The following is a 20386-nucleotide window of genomic DNA, read 5'->3' as shown; positions in this document are numbered from 1 at the left end:
GATTGTTTCGGGTTCTGATCAGATCTGGGAGTTTTGTTGGAGGAAGGTTATCTGATCCTGAACTCTGTGTTGACAGCAGCTTCCTGGAAACCCCCCTCCACACACACACACACACACACACACACACACACACACACACACACACACACACACACACACACAGCATAACACAACACAAGTGCAGGCTCGGCACAGCCCGAACAACCAAACATCCATTTCCAGTAATTAGCTTCTTCTCATGCGATCCTGTTACTTCGACAGAGAGACAGAGCAGCTCTCCTCCTCTGAACGCTCCTGTTTCAGACTCTCTTCTCTCTGGAAACTTATTGTCTGATTTAATGAGCCGATTGATTTCTCTGCTCAGCGTCGAGCCAAGAAGGCGATCAGAGCTTCGCAGATTCACTCCAAGTCCATTGAGATCTGTTCCCGTGTCCGTTAGTTAGTTGTTTGGTTTTACTCGACAGATTCCCATGAAACCTGGATGAGTTTGTCCCCAGAATAGATCCCACTGACTCGCGGTGTGAATCAAGGAATGTTTCCTCTCGTTCTTCAACATTGTGAGACGAAGCATTTATCGACATTTTAATGATGCTGGCGAAGGCCGTGGCCCGAGGATTATGTTTTTCAGGTTGTCTGTCCGAGTCTTGTGACGGTGATATCTTGGTGAATAACTCGAGGGAAATAACTCTGCGAGAAATGTTCTGCCTGTTATTCAACGCCACAGCTCAGGAACAGAGACTTGACTGATGTGTGGAGGTGAAGTAGTCATTCGTACGTTTGGTTTGGACTTGTAAGGACATGTAATTAACAATTTTCCCTGTTTTTTTAATAAGTGTCGGTTTCTCCTGCATTCTTGAAACACCTTCAGTAGTGACTAAAAACTGAAATATCAGTTCCCACGTCATGTTATGTGGAAACAGATCTTTGTGTCCATGGTGAGTAAGAAGTGACGGCACTTTATCGGTAAGTGATTCCAGTTGAATCGACCAACAGATTTGCTTCAGCGGCTCTGAACAAAACCTGCATTGAATGAGCAGCAGCGCTTTGTGAAGAACTCACTGCAGGCTCATGTTCATTCACAGCCCGGAGACAAAGAGAGAGATGTTCATCTTCCCGTCACGCTCGTTCTCTTCACTGACGACGAGGTCTGCAGCTCCCTCATCGCTGAACCTCGGCTTAAGAATACACCCAGTGGTTCAAACTGAGGCGGCTGAGTCATCAGTCGAGTTGTGGCGTCTCGTGTACAGAGACGACTCCTGACGAGAACATACTTCTGTCTGCTCAGGAGCTGCAGCTGGCTTTAGGTGAAGAGGTGTATTTTCAGATTAGGTTGAAATGAGATGTTTGTTTTGTCGACTACCTGTTGGTTCATTAGCTTTTCGTTGACAGTTGAAATGTGCCCACCTGTTGTGTTGTTAATCCAAGTAGTTTCAATCAGCTGCAGATTTCCAGATCAACATGAAGTTCGTAACTTTCAAAGTGCCATAAAGAAAATAAGGTTGAAAGTTGAAGCTTTGAACCTGAAACCTTTAACTCAGCGTGGATGAGAAGGTCCATCAGCTCATCTTCTGCTCCTCCTGGGCCGGTGGTTCAGACATCCTCCTCCCCAGCAGCACTTTGTAGCTCCTCCTGGAGGATCCTGAGGCATTCCCAGGATGCATCCTGATCCCTCTGCCATCCTGATCCACCTCTGCAAACTCCTTCTGATGCGACATCCCTCCACATGTCCGACCGTGACAGTCTGTCATACTTGCTTCTTCTCTTTGTTCCCGCTTGTTGTCTTGTGGGACATTTTCAGTCATATTCAGTCTCGATTTCTTGACGAAGGTTGTGTCCTGTGTGTCCAAGTGCCCTCGATCAAAATAAAGGAACTGTGTCAGTTGTGGTAAACTGACCTCTCTTTTGAAACTTGTACCATTATGTGCGTCCCGGAGGGCAATCTCCTCATTAAACTGTGTGAAATACAGTGTTTCAAACACTCTTTGGTTTGTCTGCTGAAAACGACCCTTCCAGTTTGTTTACTCATGCACTGCAGAGTAATTCTCCTCTAATTCTACCCTCGCCTCGCCACTTAACCCACTTCTTCAACGTCCAAGCCACCAGAATTATTAGATTGCCTTCGCCAGTGCACTCAGTGTCTTGACACGCGTCCAAAAAAGCCATAAAGTCATTAGAGGAAGTTGAAAGCGGGTGAGAGGGTCGAAGCACGTCTCGGGATCCAGCTCTTCTCACAGTGAAGTGGGCAAACGGAGCGAGACGGGATAAACAAGGTTATCTGTGCAGTTTAATGGGTCAAGCTGCTTCAAAGGGATTTCATACCTGAAGATCAAGGCTAGTTTCCTGAACTCAGATCTGTCAGGGATGAAAATGTAGGTCAATGAAGACCGAACGAGATAAGTGGAAAATCGTATTTGGTTTTAAGATGCTGGATTCTCTGTGAAAGGAGCTCAAAGATGAGAAATCCTGACAAAAGAAACGTTGGTATGAAGTTATTCAGGCAAAACAGAACAAGAGAAGAGTCACATCTGGCTCAGAGTCATGCAGGCTGTCGGTTCTGAAGTTCTGGGTCAGCTCGTGAATGAGAACTGGGAGGAAACTTCTCTTTAGACATATTCTGAATGTTTGGACCAAAGGGATGGACGGTGGAGTGTGTTAGTGCTGCAGGAGTGGCGTCACTGGTGTTTCCAACATGTCGGATCAGAACAAGCAGCTGGAAATGTTTGGTTGTCTTATAAAAGCTGCACTGATACAACGTTTGGTGTGTTTGAATCCCATGTGGGAATGGCAGACCCCGCCACCAGCAACGGGAGCCACAGCACATGGAGATTCTTAAAGGAAAAGTTCCCCCAAAATGAATATTCAGTCTACTTATCTACTCTCATGTCAAGTCAGGTGATGCATCGTAGTTCACAGAACATTTCTGGAACTCTACAGCGCTCATGCTGCTCGGACCACAACCGGGCCTGAGCACGCTGACCTGCTGTACGTACGTCACAATGGCCGAAAATAAATACTTGATTTTAGGGGAAGTATTATAACTCTACAAACCAGAAGAAGAACTCAGCCTTGTTGTAATGTGTCGCCACTTTCCCACCTTTTTAAACGTCAGCAGATTTTTTCCAGGTCACGGTGAAAATCTGCTTTGGTTCATGCAGCCACACACTTTGTGTTTCTCGGGATAAAACTGCCCTTTTTGCTGTACAACAAGGCGTCTGTTGTTTGTTCCCTGAAGAAAAGCAGAGAGGGGAAGACGGTATTTATATTCTGCCTGTTCACTCTGCTCCGAGTCTGCAAAACCAACGCCAGGCGACCACAGCTGGGAAACACATGGCAGCTCTGGCCTCAGCTGCCAGCCTCACACACACACACACACACACACACACACACACACACACACACACACACACACACACACACAAATACACAATATCCTCCATGTACACCTCCTCAAAGCTCATTTAATGCATGTAGCTGTACGTGCACACACCACTCTTCCTTTCACACACTTGTCCAAACAATGTCTTAAACACACACTGACATTCTCACGTGCACACACACACACACACAGTCAAAGCAGGAGAAAGTAGGTCAGGTGGGCTATAGTGAAGGAGTTTGGTCATTTCCCTCCTTTATGGGCCTGAGTGGTCTTCAGTGGTGGAAACCGGTCTGAGCCCAGTTAGTTCAGCGCCGGGTCATCGTTGATCTGGAGCTGCAGGTTCTGCAGAAACCTCAACAGTCTCTGCAAACTTCAGTTCCGTCCTTCAGATTCAGATTATTCTCCTCATGTGAGTTTGATTCGCTTGTTTTCTTCAGAAGCGGAGACGAATCGCTTTTCATGCTTGATTGTGGCGCCTGATGAGTCACGACAGGACTCGCTTCATCAGGAGGTAGTTTTTCTTTTCAGTTTGGCTTTTTGAGACTTTTGGTTCATCAGTAAGGTTCCCATCGCGAGGTTTACACATCCCCTATCATCTCCTGTCTTTAATAAAACGAGTCCACAGTCCATCGTGCAGACGAGCCAGCATTGATCTCCCTTTGACTAATCGCTCTCGGACATGAAAATAACTTGGCTTTATTTAATAAAGAGCAGGATTTCCTGTGGTCTGGCCTCATGAAATCTGGAAAGTATAATCCGTGTGGTTACAAGCAGAAGTAGACAACACATAAATGTTGGCGTATTTGGAGTTTGTGATTGGATAAACATGCAGCCAACGGGATCCCTGATTTACTTATACACCAAAATCTCATCAATCATTTCTGGAGTTAAGTCTGATCTGACAAAGTTGTCCTGATCCCTGCTGACAGACAGCAGAAGTGAAACAGTGAAATAAAAACAGCAGAGTTAGCTGAACGTCCTGGTCCAGTCTCTCTCAGCCCCCACCCTGAAAAAGCCGGCCTAAAAATGGCAGACAAAAACCCCTTTGCCTTTTTTTCTGTGGATGTTGCATGTTTGACTCAGTGAGGAGAAAACAAGGAAGCTGCCCAGCAAGCATAAGTGAGATTACAGCCTGGGCTTGTGGCATTCACAGTCGCTTTGTTCTGCAAACCAAAAGCAGCTCGAAAGCAGCTCCTCGTTCAGGAAACACACCACGAAAAACAGATTTCATTTTGACTTTTAATCATTCAGGGTGAGAAAAAAACGCATCCGTGCTCTTTACAGCTGAGACCGTCTCACCTGCAGGCACCTTTAAAAACCTCCACAGTTAGTAGTTAAGCATGAATGATGAGTGCAGCAGCTCACACACCACATCTGAAGATGGTTTGAAGTTCACAGGGTTGTTAATCAGCCCCCGTCTTCACCCGGATCATCCCAAACATCTCCAGAGCAAAAACGACATGACAGGCGTACCAACATTCGTCACACGGACCCAGTTTGGTTAGCTTCAGGAGCAGGTGGTGGTTTGGGTTGAACCGAGGACATTACTGATGTCATTTTACTAACATACAAACGTATTTTATGTACTTAAATTAAGAAGCACAATGTCATTTTTGCAGAAGAAATTCAAGGCATCATGTGACCTTTTCAGCCAATCAGGTTTCTGCTGTTGTTTGTCGTGTTTAACTTTAACTACATGCTCAAAAAAATCACACATTTACACTTGTTTTGTTGTTGTGGTTATGATGATAATTTTACCCAAAACAGACTTTGTTGCTGTCTCTAACCACGTCACCTGACTTCCTCATTTGCTGCTGTAATTATTACTGCAGACACTAGAGGTCGCCTCTGAGCAATCAACATGAATACAGGTCGTGAGAAGCTGGTTGAACGGCCGGCATGGAGTCGTTTTCTGATGAGGACGACCTGCTCGTCCCACCTGGGGGTCCAGACCTCGGACTCTTCTGTTCTCTGGGCTAACGCATATGAGAATGAAGCAAAATGGCCGCCCTCCAGATAAAAATACTCCATGTGAAAGGCAGGAAGTTGGTGGACAAAGACTTGAGTCAGAGCAGGAAAAGCAAGTTAGAATTTCTTCACTTCAAAGCTGTTTGTGTTCAGACCTCTTTTGAACGTGTTCGTCTTCCTCACATGAACAGGATGAGTGTGTTTATCTTCATGTTGGGGGGTTATTGAAGTATTTTTTCGTGCCCCTTTGTTGTTTCGTGCGGCCGTCTTGAGACGAGAAGCCAAAAGCATCTTCTCAGTCGTCTGTAGCCGGGCCAGCGACCAGGTGCTGGATTCAAAGAAAATGAAGAGCGCTGTGAATGTGCTGAAGGTCGCAGCGTGCTGGCGTCTGGACGGTGATGAGAGTCTGGAATCAGCGGAAACGTACATTTAAAAATGTTCCTTAAGTTTTAATGTTTGCTGGATGTTTTTATCTGATTAGAATCCGACACATGCTGCAGTGTTGCACGGTCGGTGGAGCGTGTTAACAATCCTGAAGAAGCAGCGAGGTCGCAGCTTTAAACACAAACACCTGTTTTCTCCATCGGCCTCCGCTCACAGCTGAACCCACCCGCCTTTATCAAATATTCAGGGGGAGTCGACGCATTCCAACTTTTCCGGTTGTGACCCTGAAAACACATGGGACGTCTTCACATTTGTTCTCTCTGCAGAATTGATTCATTGCACATTGTTAGCTGTTATTTCCAGCCTGTAATTACACAGGGTGGTTTGCTGAGCGTGCATGCTTTTTCCAGCGCTGGGCTGCTCCATATTCATGTGTTTATTCACATGCTATTTATTCACACGCTGGAACACTCCCAGTTCAATTTCCAGTCTTCCAACATCGGTGACTGAGCTGTTTTCTCGGAGCGAACGTCAAAAAATGGTGCATCTCTAAATATTTTCAGTATGAATGCACCACAGTAGAACCGTCAGAGTCCTCGATCTGTCTTTGTCCTGCAGTTCGTTTACAGCTCTGAATAATGGATGCGTGTCTTGAGTCATAAGCACCGGCCTCATTAACGATCCGGTGTCATCGGCGTCCAATCAAGAACCGGTTAACGGAGCGAGTTACCAGAAGCACATAATGAGAGCTGCTGAATACTTGATGAGACACGGTGACTCGAACAGAGGAACAAATGTTGGCTGTCAGCAGGAATTCATCGCTCCGATGAATAAATATGTCGAGGTTTGTTTGTGGACGGGAACTAAAGCAGGACGAGTGTTTGCTCATCGGTCGTCACGTCTTGGATTCAAACGGCTGCTGTTACGTTTCCTTTGATGCTTCTAACGTGAAGCTTGATGTTTACATGATCTGCAGTCCAACCACAGTCACATAAACCACGAGAACAACACCTCCTTGTTCCGCCTCGAGTGTCTCCGGGGATTCCCTGGTTGTGGTCACGATCAGAGACTCATCAGCTGCTGCAGGACGGCGAAACCTCACACACACCCTGCTGAGTCAGCCAGGTAGAACCACCGGATCCTACAGAACCACTTCAGTCAGACGTGTTCAGACACACGGAGGCCGACAGCAGCTTTATGGACGATTGAGCAATTAGAGATTTAAAAAAAATGGGCCGTGTGTTTACTGTGAGGCATTAAATTCACAGTGTGTCAGCAAAACAATGGAAACAAAAGAGGCAGTGTCATGATGCGGTGAGGCAGCGTGGCATCATGGGAGTTGTTGTCATTGTTGAATAACTGAAAAACAGCTGTAAAATTGTCTGACGTGACTCAGAAATGTTTAAAGTTTTAGATGTTTTAAGGGAGTTTGCTCCAGTTTTTGAAGGTATTCAGCTAAGAAACATGTTGTTAAAGTTCCTGTGTGTTTCCTTCACTGTTGCTTAAACTCATCATGTCGGTGAGTTTTGCATCGACACGTCATGTGACTGTTAACTGCACTGAACTTGTTTTCTTTTTCCCGACGCTGATCTGACTTCACTTACGAACAGTGGAACCGGCCCGTCACACAGCCGACCCGTTAAACGAGTCAACAAATTAGCGTGAAGTCCGCTGGCTGCCGTGTTTTTTGCTGACGTACGCTGACAGCAGCGTTTTCCGTCAGATCTCCAGCGCTGGGTCCGTTTTCTTGTTCTCTTGAGTCTCATGAAACCGTCTGCTTGTGTGTTTCCCCCCTGGCGGTTTGATTGTCCTCCAACTGACGGAGGTTCCAAGTCTCTCTAGCTGCTGCGAGCTCACATGGATCCACCCCACAGCTGCTCTCCAGATCCACCAAATACATGCCTTTTAATTATCCACCAAGCAGCTGAGGAGGATACACAGAGCTGCATCTCCCAAAACTCCGTGTCTCTGAAGTTTTGAGAACGTATCGTGGGAAAGTGTTGTACTTCCATTTGTTAAAGGCTTAAAGGCTTTCAGAAAATATTTGTAATTTGGCTGAACCGGCTCTGAAACTTGACCCACTGTCAGTATCACGTCTCTCACCTGGTGGTTCCCTCTGAGCCGGTCCGTTTGAGCCGGATGTTTCCTGATAACCCCGATCCCTGACAGCAGGAGGACGAGCAGCCGATGAGCAGCTGCTTCCTGTGTAGCCTCCAGTCAACACCTCTGCTGCCGCCCACTGTCCTCCGACACCGGAGTGTGCTGAGCGACGTGACCTCTGACCCCGTCTGACAATCGCTTGGTTAATAATTCAAACCCACCAGGTGTTACACGCTGTTCGACAGGATTCTGTGGTGTCCCATTTGTGCCGAAATATGTGCTGCATCTGGTCCGGTGTCTTTCCTGGTGTGTTTCTCAGTTCCCTCACTGTGGCACCGTTTGGACTTTTGGTGTTGGATGCTGGGAATGTACAGTACACTTAAAGTAATGACTTTATAAAGTATGATATAAACTTCACAGGTCACATGACACCTGCAAGTGTTCACATTCTTACCAACTAAACTAAAAGGTAAACAGGGTAAAACAATTGTTTTTGGTAAACACCTCTGTGTTAGCATGTTAGCATGTTAGCATTTGGATTACTGTTCTCAACCATGTGGATGAAGCTTCTGTAGTGGTTTCAAAAGTAAACCTGATTGTATGTAAGCTTATGAGGACAGGATCCTTCTTCTAACTTGATTTATTACGTCAGCGAACAGTTTCCTAATGAGTTGACGCTCTCACTCTCCAGGTTCAGGTCTTCATCAACACAACATGAGGTTCATTTTGTAAATTACGGCTCCATGTAGAGTGAAATCACTGTCACAGCGACCGTCCATCAGGATGGAGGTGTAGCGACGTGTTTCCTCACTAGATTTACTCGATGGTCGCCTCAGAAAGATGGATGATGTTGCGGTGGGTTTACACTTCAGCCCATCTTTAACCTCACAGATCTGCTGATGTGGCCCGTAGACTCTTAGTTTCAGTCCCTGTTAATCGTCAGTGAACTCAACTCATCATTTATCTGTTTTAATTTAGAATAAGAGGTTCACATATGTGTTAGAAGCTGTGAGGTCCTGGCTGAGGAAACTGTCCCTGCCTGAACTCCCGCTCAAGAAAAAAAATCAAGCCACACACTCTGTTTCTAAATGTTGACCATCTCTAAGTTGAGTCTACTCTAAATATATCCCGACCACAGAGGCTCTGAGCTAATGTTGAAGTCGTCATCTGTAAAATGAGGCTCAGGAGCACAAAGTCAGCGGAGGGAGGCTTGTTGAAGGTCGATCCTGTGGGCAGACTTCTTGTCGTTCATCTTCCATTTTTTTTTAACTTCAGTTTTATATCTTTTTCTTTTCCTGCTTTTCCGACTTTCCAGTGAAAACATTTTATCTGGTTCTCATTAGCGATCCTGCACTTTATGAATGAACGCAGTCATTTCTGTGATTTTTCTACATCTAGATAAAACAGAAGTTCTTGGCAGGCGCCGCTCGCTGCGGTCAGCGGACACCGTCTGCTGAGTCCGACTGTAAACCGGACTTCAGCTCACCGTCTTCTCTTTGTCTCCTGTTTCTGGCTCTGTTCAGAATTTTCCAGAAATGCTCTTCAGAATAAATACCTTGTGGTGATCTCTGTATGTCTAAAAAAAGCTGCAGGTTGTACAAGTTGTGCAGTAAAGCTTTACTGAAGTGGTCTTTCATATTTTATTGTGAGTGTTTCTGTAACCGGTCTGACGTCTGTCCCTCATCTCCGGTCTCGTTTCTGGTTCTGGTGTGAGTGTTCGCATTGATTCTGTTTCGAGGTGATCGGTGGTGAATCTGTAACTGAAGCTATTCGCTAAATATTTTCTGTGTTTTGAAAGAGACGTCAGGTTTCGCTGTGACGTATTCTTGTAATTTCACGTTTCCTGCAGTAGTGGGTCGGCTTTCATGCTGCGGTGACCCACAGCAGCTGAGTAAATGGAGTTCAAACAAATCAGTTTCAGCGTTCAGCCCCTCTTGGTTCTGGTCTCTGCAGTCCTCCAGATGCAGAACAGACAACCTCACTTACCTCTGGTCCTTCTATTTATTCGAGGCAGTTTAGTCACACTTTAGGTCCAATAGATGCTCTTTGAAGGATCAGATCCAACAAACACTTCCAGTATATCCACCGGGGACACATGACGAGATGTTCTGAGTGAGCGAGGGAGCTGCTAGCGACATTAGCATGAGCCGGCCCGACCAGCTTGAGGTGGTTCGATGGGCCGAACGCAGGAGAGGGTATTTTTTGTTTTAATGTTCGAGGGAAAAATATTTCTGACATCTAAAAATAAGCTGAATGTGAACAGAAGAAACCAGGATGACCTGAGAAACTGATCAGATCAGTGGTGGGAAACTCTGGAAGTCTTTGTGTGTCTGTAAGCAGGAATGTGCGTGTGATAGTTTCTATACACAACTGGTGGAAACGACTTCATCCAGACGCTCAGATCATCTTCTAATCCTCCAGTCAGCAGCTCCTCACAGCGTCTGATCGGCTGCCGTGAGCGAGTCCATGTGTGTTTCATGGCCACCGCGCTGCATGTTCATGTGACGGCAATTAGTCACAGATCATCCACAATACAGAGAGTGTGTGTGTGTGTGTGTGTGAGTGTGTGTTGGCGTGTTTGTCAGTGTGATAAACAGAGTCCTTTTCTCCATCATCATCTTCATCAGTCACTCCAGAAAACGGCCTCCGCAAACCGACCGACCACTGACTTCCATTCTCCCACAATGCAGTGAGTCACCCTGTTCATCCTTATAAACAATTAAAAAGCCTCTCTTTTTCTTTTCCTTTTCCTTTTTCTTTTTCTACATGTTTAATCTGCAGGGGAGCGAGTTTCCATCTTAAATCTGAAACAACAACTCGTGACGTTTAACTGATTTCTTGGGAGGAAGTTTCGGCGTCGGCGCTGATCCAGAACAGTCCTGCAGAGTGTTTTAATAAAGAGGGACGGAGGGAAAAACTTTATCTGGATTATGAAAAAATGTCTGAATATTCAGAGGGAGTGTTGTGTTGGCCAGATGTGTCTGCGGAGCTCCTGCCGCACACATGGCTTCTTTTAATTTTCGAACAAGCTCGCAGCCGTGTTCGCATGAATGTGTCCGGGGAGTCCAGCGCCTGGCTTACAAGCAGAGTGGGTGTGATGAGGCTCTGATCGGACTCTGTTGTTCTGCAACCACACCAACGAGCTGCAGACGGGAGGAGATCAGGGCTGCTGGTGTGATAAGTCGTTATTTTCCGTGTCATTTTCATGCTCGTGTTTTGAAGCTGACACGCTGATCTGGACGTCAGGGACGGTTTGTTCCTGTCTTGACTGGAGCTCATGATGAGAAGCCGACAGCAGGAGAACTTTGTCAGTCAAATATTTGGTTTACATCACTGCTGACCGGCTACTGAAACATGCAACATGTCTGTCTGCCTGACAGGCCTTAAAACCAACCTGCAGCGACGTGTCACTGACAGAAGATCCACTGTGGTCAAAGTGTTTCAGTTTGTCGTTGTGTCGTAGTGCAGCTGCAAGATCCTTCAAGATCTGGATTTCTAGATGTCAACGTGTAGCTGCTTGAATTCTTTACATTGAATCTGCTCTCGCTCTGTGCACGCAGACATTTTCCAGACAACATACGAACACATCACAACATCTCGACTCACTGATGTAACTTCAGTACAGAGAGCTGAATCCCTCTTGTGGTGTGAATAGAAATAAAGCAGGCAGCACAGTGCAGAGAATAAACAGTTTAATGTTCATGATCTGATCCTCTGGAGTCTGCACACACATGCACCAGGGATTTTAGACACAAATTTTGATTCTGAAGAAAACGCTCCTCCTGGGATGGGATCACATGGCTCCAGGCTCCAGCAGATCGTCTCTCTTGAAGGTAGAATAATATGTGGCGCTGCTCGCTGAGCTGGGTGGTTAAGTGGTATGTAACGTGTAATTAAGGGGTATTAAGGTCTGGAAATTTGATGCGGGGAGCTGCAGAGGAGGCAGCAGTCATCATGACGGACGATGTGTGTGTGTATGGATTCTATACATGCAGCTTCTGTCTCTGACGTCGTTCACTGAACTGAGTCCAACATAGTTTTCATGTGAAGGCTTCCAAAGCAGAGATGGCAGCGCGGAGATGTTCTCCCTCCTCCGGCTCGAGCAAAAACTTAACTCCTTTAAAGCAAAAACAAATGTACGTCAGAATAGTTTCCCAACTCAGTTTGAGACGTTGAGTCCTGAGTGGATTAGAGAAGAGTTTGGATCCAAAAGATGACGAGAGATAAGAAGCTGAAGAGAGCTGCTTTTAAAAAACCAACTGACGGAGGAACATTAAAGGACGTCAGTCTGAGAGAGAACTGGGTTACACATGTTCACAATCAGCATAATGAGAGGAGACTGAACCGTTCAAGCACTGAATATAGAACATGAAGGATATCTGTAGACGGACTATAGGCTCTGGAGACAGAAGCACTGTGTCGGCTTGAGATGTCTCAAATAAAATCACGTTTATAGTCCTGATGATATAAAGTCAAGTGAAGAGTGGTAGTCCACAGGACAGTTCTGGAGCTTCACGGTAAAACAGAGTTGCAGCGTTCTTCTAAACACCTGAAGCAGCTCGAGACGTACAAAAGAAAAATTTAATTCAGTTAAGGCTGAGCAGAATCAACTGTTATCTCCTCCTGTTAGCAGTGAACCTGTGAATGTACAGACAACTATCACCAGATTACTGTGATACTCATGAAAACTTAAAAACGTGATGTTTCTTAGGCAAGTTCTGCACATGTGAGGAGCAGTTTTGGGGTGAACTGTTCCTTTAAGCCAGCAGCCTTATAGTACATATAGATAAGAGTTTACTGAGCGTGCAGCCGCGACCTCAGACTGCTGCTGAGACACTCATGGCGACCACGAGGGCTGTGATTGGTCTGCTGGTGTCTCTGCTGCAGGTGGAGAAGCTTCGGCTCGCTGCGATCACCAGAGAAGAAAACAACCGTGTGTGTGTGTGTGTGTGTGTGTGTGTGTGTGTGCAGGTGTGTGTGTGCAGGTGTGTGTGTGCAGGTGTGTGTGTGTGTGCAGGTGTGTGGGTATGTTTGTGTTAGTTTGTGGGTGGCAATTATATCTTTGCTTTATACTTGTGTGTGTTATTGTGTGTGTGTGGGTTTGTGTGTGTTAGGTGTTAGTATAATACACATGGCACCTTGAGTTTATGTTTTTGTGTTTGAGTGTGTTTGCATGTGTATTAATTCATGTTTGTATATTGCTATATCTGTATTTGTAGGTAAATGGGTTTACACTGGTGTGTGTGTGCGTGTGTGTGTGTGTGTGTGTGTGTGTGCTCGGCTTTAATCAGGTATGATTGTGTGTTTATTTTGGTGTGTGTGTGTGTGTGTGTGTGTGTGTGTGTGTGTGTCATTGTGAGGTTTTTCCCAGACCTTCCCAAAAGTCAATACAGAAACCTAATCAGTTCCCACAATCCTCTGCTCTCCGTCTGTGTGTCCAGTCATTCAAATCTAAATAACCTGAGCCCGCTGAACTCGTGTTGACTGGTTCTCACAAAGGCGGTGCGAGCTGATTGGTCCGTGCCGCCTGCCGACGAGGGGTTCAAGGTCCGTTTGCGCTGAGAGACTTCCTCCTCCCGGCTGCTTTTTCCCAGACGGCAGCTTCCCACTAAACACTGGTGTGTGTGCATTGTTTCTATTGTGTTGTCACTCACTGTCATCACAGGGGAGCAACATGAATACTTTCACTTTTTTTTGCTTCTTTACCCACAAGACCCAAATTCTTCTGCTGGTTTTAAAAAGCTCTTCAATTATTGGATGTCAGTTTTGTCCTGCGACAGCTGGAGAATGTGAAATCTTCAACTCTGAGTGTGTTTTATGAGCTTTACATTTTCCTCTGGAGGCTTAAACACACACACACACACACACACACACACATATATATCTGTCCCTCAGCCGTGTCAGACAGGAAACCCTTCAGACAAATTATCAGTGTGGCAAGAAGGGGATTTTGAAAGTAAAGGTTTCGAAATGATAACTCTCCTGCGAAACGGCACTATCAGATTCCTTCTTCTGCAAGGCTGCCATTTTGAAATCTGTGTACTTGCTCTCTATTGGCCGGATGAGAGCAGCACACATTGTTTAACCTCCAGTAGAAGTTTAGATGCAGTAAAGTAACAGAGTTCAGGCTCTGACATGGACTCAGAGTAAAAAGTCTCCCTCTGAAGGACATTTGTGCTCAAAGCTAACTGAAGCTCACGTCATATTAATAGAATTCAGAAACTATTAAAGTTTAATGTAGAATCAGAAGGATTTGTCCCAGCTGTTCCTGAACGCACCACAAAGACAGTTGATGAGTCGTCAAATAGACACAAAGCATCAAACTAAAGTAACGAGCCCGTTTTAGAAAATGTGTGAAAGTTCAGATGTCTGTGTTCAGCTGTAGAGTCACAGAGATGCTCAGGTGGATGTTTCAGGTATCTGTTCTTTCTTTAACTACAGTAACTAAGTATTTGTACTTTGTTGCTGCCGTCTCTGGATGGACGACCACATGAAGTCGTAAACAGACAAGTGATAAACATGTTATGTGAGACGGTTACTCACTTTACCCTCGGTCGTAAAAAGCAGTTCCCTCTAAAAGTTAATGTTTAATCAGACAAAACAGGAACCGCCGACCTGCCGTCCGACCCGCTGCACCGTCAGTGAGACTGTAACAGTGGAAATGGATCAGCACCAGCCGGACTGAGACTGTAGTTCGCTCCAAGCTAAGGCTCAATGAGCGACTTCATCATCGTTACTTTGTTCAGTGTCAGTGATGCCTCTCTGAGAAGGCTGAACACTTGTTTTTCAAACCACATGAGGGTTTTTTTGAGGAGCTTTGAGGGCTCGTGGGTCATGAAAGGAACAGAAACACAGAACACACCTGCGCTCAGACAGTCGAGATCAAAAAACCGGGTTCAGAAGCCGTTTGCCCTCCTCTCTCAGACATCAGATAAACGGAGCGTGACGCGCCACTTCTGATCCGTTGTTCACCTTTGAAACTGGCGGTTTTGAAAGTGCTTCACGAGGCTTTGAGGAGGAACCTTTTTGTTTTGTTTTTTTACTGCGATTAACACAAGCGTGTGTTCTGTGGAGCCTGGAGTTTGAGGGAGGCGAGGTGAGCATGTGGGGCTTGTACAAACAAGGAGGAGATAATCTGTCCCAGTCGGCTGACGGAGGGAAACCTGCTGCTCTGCAGGTGGAGGGAACTGTTTACCTACAGGGATGTGACTGACGGAGACTCAGGACGATGTTATAGCGTCTGCTGAACGCTGAACATCTACGTCTGAAAGGTTAAAGGAACAGTCCACCCAAATTATCATCATCTTCTCCTCCCTTCTGATGATATAAAGTGTCGCAGCATTCTGCTGAACAACTGAAGCAACTGGAGACCAGAAAAACAACATAAAAATCCTCCATGCAGCTCGTCTGCTGTGATCACAGTCTCCGGTATCACTGATTTATCTGAAAGGGTGTTATTTACACTCTTTCTTGTGAAGTGGGCGAATGAGTCGAGGGTGTAAATAACGACGTCTTGAAGCTTGAATTACGCCCAACAGGACTATGAGGCAGTTTTATGTTCCTTTTCCCTTCGTTTCCTTCCGGGCCGGTCCTCGCTCCGTGGAGAGCAGGACTGTGGCTGAACGCTTGACGGAGGGCTGCAGCTGTTGCTGATGTGCTGCTTTCTCTGCTCGGCTGCTGCAGACGAGGTCAAAGTTCAGCGGTGGCAACATGGTGTTCACACACTCGGTACAAAAACAGCTGGACTGGTGCCTCATTAATCCTGAGATTATACTGTTTGGGTGAAACGATACCCTGCTCGCCTCACCAGCAGAAAGCAGTGGCAGTTGTTTGCAGGAGCAGCGATGCATCATCTCACAGGGAACATACCAGCAGTTGTGCTGAGTCACAGAAAATGGCGGCTCCCACAGGCTCTCCCATTGAAGGCTGTGACAGAGAGGATGGCTGTGAGGGAGCACAGGACTCTGTTTGTTACAGCCAGAGGAAGTGGAATCTCTCAAACGAGACAGCTGCTCATTCCCGACCCCGATGGCGTACGAACGCTCCCAGCGCCACAGATCCTCATTTTACCAGCCGGGCCCCCCCGCGTCCCACAGAGAGGGAGCATTAGCCACACATGTCGAGGTTACGGAGGGAAAATACTCGCAGGAGAAGGGTCAGTGCCTCGGTTTTTACTCCCAGAGCTTTCAGGGCGGGAGGCTTGTGTTGTGTTGTGGTTGGAGGCTGGGAGGAGGTGTCGGGGAGGAGACGGAGGCCAAGATGGATCATCTCTCTGGACAACTGACGCATGTGGTGACTCCATGTTACAGTGCTGAACTACAAACTCCTGTGGATCAAAATAAAACCTCTTGTGCAGACGTTCGGCTGCATTTTCAAGAGAAACTTGAAATCAAAATTATAAAAATCACATTCATAGTTTTAGTGCGAACTTTAGAGCTCAGCCGAGGAAACAATCATTAATGTTGACATCCGTTTACATCATGAGCTAAACCTCTCGTCCATGAGTAGATCCACGTTTCCTTCTGCGCAGTGATACGGAAATAAAATGGTTTCTGTACAACAAAGTCTGTAGATTATTTTTGGGTGACCAGGTCATGATTTCTGGAGCTGCTTCACTTTCTCTGTGTATTTATGCAGCTGCTGGTTCACGCTGGCAAGGTGAAAACATTTCCTTGAACATGATGTCGGCCCTCAGAAAATAACTGCTGACATAACAAAGAAACCAAAACAGCAGGTTGTTCTGAAGCTGAGACATTTTACTGGGACAGTTCCTCCTCATGAAGGATGAAAGATGAGTCCAGATTTCAGGAGAACACTTTAATAATCCGTCCTGCTGATGTGAGAAGCACTCTGACACCTCTGTCTCTGCTCCGTGAGCTCCTTTACTCAGATTTAACTGGAATGAGCGGCTCAGAGGTCTTACTGGTGCAACAGCTGGGCCTTGATCCACAGCTCCCCGGCCCGGTCCAGACTCCTCAGCGTTCCCCGACTTGTGTTGACATTAGCTCGGCGTCCTTTCATGTCTCTGCTGCGGTAGAAATTCCTCATAACAGCAGTTGTTTTTCCTACTTTGGTTAAAAGTTGTTGGTCTTGTCTTCATGTCGTCTTGTGAGTTTGTGAAGTTACTAGACTGTTATGGTATTTATGTGAAGAGCTGTTCTGGCAGCGTGACCGTGAAGGAGGATTGGGGAATCTCAAATATTTATGATGTCAGATGTTTTGAAGCTCAAACCGGACGGGATATATTGGACTGAGCAACGCAAATAAACCAGGAAGTGAGACTGTTTTCAGCAGGAAGTGTCTCAGCCTCAGATGACTTCAGATGAAGTGTTGGTGGTCGAGTTGACCGACAGCGCCTGAAACTCCCGACGGAAGAATCCAACCATTTTTATAACTTAAAATTCACAATATTGAATTTATTTTGCGACTTTCTTCATCGAAACAAAACAAAAGACTTTCTCAGATATGTACTGCTGAGTGCTGAGTTCAGTCAGAGCTTCACCTGAGTTCATGCCGCTGCTTGTTACATTACCCGTCCATGAAGCAATCTGTTTGGGTCAAAAGATCCTGCGGTCAAACTCTCTTCGCTGGCAGTGAACACACCAATAATCAGCCATCGTTAATGAGTTAAATTCACATTATGTTTTATCTCGCTCGCTGACTTCCTTCCTCGCTCTCTGACTCTCCTGGAAGTTCCAGCGACAGGCAGCCAAGTGAAACGCAGTGTTACCTCTGAGGAAACTTGTGGATTTCTCTGGGTTCACAGCCCAGAAAAATATAGAACAAAGGTTAAGTATTTTTTCTTTTTAGACATTAAAATGCAGGAACATTATCTGATATGTGTGTTTTGTATCCGTTAACCTCTGCGTCTCGTTTTCTTTGCTTCATCGGAAAAGAACAAGCGACATGTTTGATGTTCAAATTTCAAACAATCAGCGGTGATGGACGAGGGAGAGGAGGTGAAGCAGAGACCTCTGGCTCAGAGCCCTAGTTTAGAACTGGGCCAGTAGTTCTGTGGGTCAGAGTGTGTGTGTGTGTGTGTGTGTGTGAGAGGAGGAGAGCGAGGAGAGAGGGGGAGTGGATTAATGGTGGAGGGAGGGAACACACAATAAGATGGCGAGCCTCCTTCTCCCCCCTCAGTGGAGAGAGGGTGGGCGGCACACGCTGCTGTGTGTGTGTGTGTGTGTGTGTGTGTGTGTGTGTGTGTAACTTGATGTGCGTGCACGTCAGGAATGTCCGTATGGTCGCGGCGGGTAAACAGCACACGCCTCCTCTTTGTGCCGCCACAAAGGAACGTCTTCTTTTGTTTGGTTCCTTTTTCTGCGGCATCAAAGCGGCAGACGTCAGCCGCTGACACCACCACAATGAACTCCTCTTTGTGTTTCTTTGTCTGTTTTGTTTTGGAAAGTTTTCGATGAATAATTTTGTCTATAACCTTTTTTTTTCTCTAATAGTAAAGCTGATATTATTTTATATGTTTCCCCATGTCAGCAAATAAAACCAACATGTTGATCTTTTCACCCTCCTGACCGTCTTCTGACTGGTGACGTAAATCTTATAAAGACACTGAACAGGAATATTTCTGCTTTTAAAACATCTAGATGGATGTCGACTCGGGCGATAGTTCGCTAGAAACAAAATGTTTTTTGTGTTAAAGGCCAGAAAAGGTGTGAAGAACTTGCAGAAACCAACAGACAATGTTTTAAAAACCAGATCTTCACTGAGGATCACGGATCAGCTTTGTGCCTCTGCAGGATCAGCTTTTCCTCTCACATCTCAGACGAGTAAGTTGTCTGACAGACTTCGGGATCAAAGCTGAGTTAGTTTATGAGTTTCCTGTGAGCGTCAGATTTATCTCTCCGCAGCAGATTCCCAGGAGCGTTGGAATCGTGCAGTTTCCCTCTTCAGAGAGGACGACCGAGGGCTTTAGAACAGCACACGGCCCCCCTCTGATCCGCTGCTGACGCTGCAGACCTGAGCTTTACCCCCGAGTCCATCCATTCATTCACTAACTCTTTCCCAGCCAGGTGCCCCTCTCCGCCACGCCAGGACAGCTCAGTCAGAATGAGGGTCGCTCATATGTCTGGTTCAGAGGGGGGAGGGGCATCTCACAAAAGTGCTCCGTTTGTTTTTCCCGTTAGCATTAGCTCGTCACGCTAATGAGCAGCGGCACATGTGGCTATGCGATTAGGAGGGAATCCACTTCCAGGGCCTCTCGTTTCTTCAGCTCAGTGAGATTTGCAGAGTTTCTGGTCAGAACTCTCCCTGAGATCTTTCTGCTTACAGTGAAAGCCATCAAACAAATGTAATCCACATTTTCCAGAAATGTTCTAAATATGTACTCACTGTTTTTGGTACTGTGGTCACATTCAGAGCCAAATAACATGAAAATCACAAGACACAAACCTCCAAACATGCAGTTAAGACTCGGACTTTCTTCCAACATACCAACAATTATCCGCTAATTCTCCACAAACACGGCTCAGCTGATTAGATATCCAGCTGTTGGCCGGAGGGGAAGCACTGTAGCAAACCAGGAGCAGTGAACCCGACAGGTCAACAGGTATAAAAGTGTTTTCTGTCTCTGCTGGCAGCCACTAAAAAGCATCAATAAACATGCAGGTTTACTGCTCTCTGGGGGGAACGCAGGTCCAGATTTCTGAAACCCAACGCTGCAGAGTTTTCCACGCTTCCGACAGCCGAGACCCTCCGATTGGTCAGAGAAAGGTCAGCGCTGTGGTGACGCCATGGTAACAGCAGACGGAGGCTGATATCTTGAGCCGAAGTCAAACATGACCTCAAAATTACAGAACAGAAACATGAACACTGGACCATCTTTTAAAGTCTCAAGAAGCCGTCAAACATTCTCCTGACGTCTGTCAACTGAAGGAAAACAGACTGTAAATCAGAAATATATTTTAAATGTTTAAGGTCCACTGTTTCACATAAACACATGGATTCATTTTGATATTTAAATGTTGCGTTACAAGCACAGAACGCTGAACGTTGGTTGAAGCCAGGTTTAAAGCTCTTGCTTCAGTTTGTTGGCGTGTTGGAATCAAAGGTTTCTGGATTCTGGATTCTCTCTTTCATCACACCAACAAACTGTCAACGACCATAATTAAATGATGTCTTCGCCCTGTTTTTAGGAAGAAGATGTTCTATAAATCCAGCTGTGTGCTGACTGTTCTGGTAAACAGTGGTATTTGATTTTGCCTCCAGTACCCGACAAGTGAAACTGTGTTATCTTGTTTTGCTGCAGGGTGACCGGGTGTGGTTACGGGAGGATGAGCAGTATCTTCCCAGCACCGTGTCCTCGTGCTCTGGAGGCGTTGTTGTCTTCGCCACAGACTACGGCCAGGTGAGATCACTCATACGACTTCAAAAAACAGAACCTCTTTTTCTCTTCCTGCCTTTTTCAACCTTTTCAAAAAAGCCTCCTGCAAACTCTGGAACTTTTCCTGCAGTTTGACTTCAGGATCTCAGTTGCATTTTCACTTCCTGGGCCGTGCTGTACTTCCTGTCTCCTGGTCCAGGTCTACGAAGAATCACTCTGGT

General features: G+C 46.0%; 1 protein-coding gene across 2 annotated transcripts in view; it reads left to right on the top strand.

Annotated features, from left to right (window-relative positions):
• The window catches only part of myo10 (myosin X), a 95870-nt gene that overhangs the window by 9672 nt on the left and 65812 nt on the right, over positions 1–20386 (top strand). Inside the window, exons 1-2 of one of the 2 annotated variants that reach the window (XM_037082941.1) lie at positions 18593–18612; positions 20091–20189. Coding sequence is in view for 1 of the 2 variants with exons in the window: in XM_037082940.1 (XP_036938835.1) it covers positions 20091–20189 (99 nt within the window). In the remaining variant the exon portion in view is untranslated. Of the gene's footprint in view, positions 1–18592; positions 18613–20090; positions 20190–20386 lie in introns of those variants that run through there. The other variant, XM_037082940.1, reaches the window with a different exon arrangement.

The sequence above is a fragment of the Acanthopagrus latus genome, chromosome 21 (assembly GCF_904848185.1).
Source record: "Acanthopagrus latus isolate v.2019 chromosome 21, fAcaLat1.1, whole genome shotgun sequence".
In the NCBI taxonomy this organism is placed as follows: Eukaryota; Metazoa; Chordata; class Actinopteri; order Spariformes; family Sparidae; genus Acanthopagrus; species Acanthopagrus latus.
The sequence above is the reverse complement of the archived record's forward strand: the minus strand, read 5'-3'. Positions and strand labels throughout refer to the sequence as shown.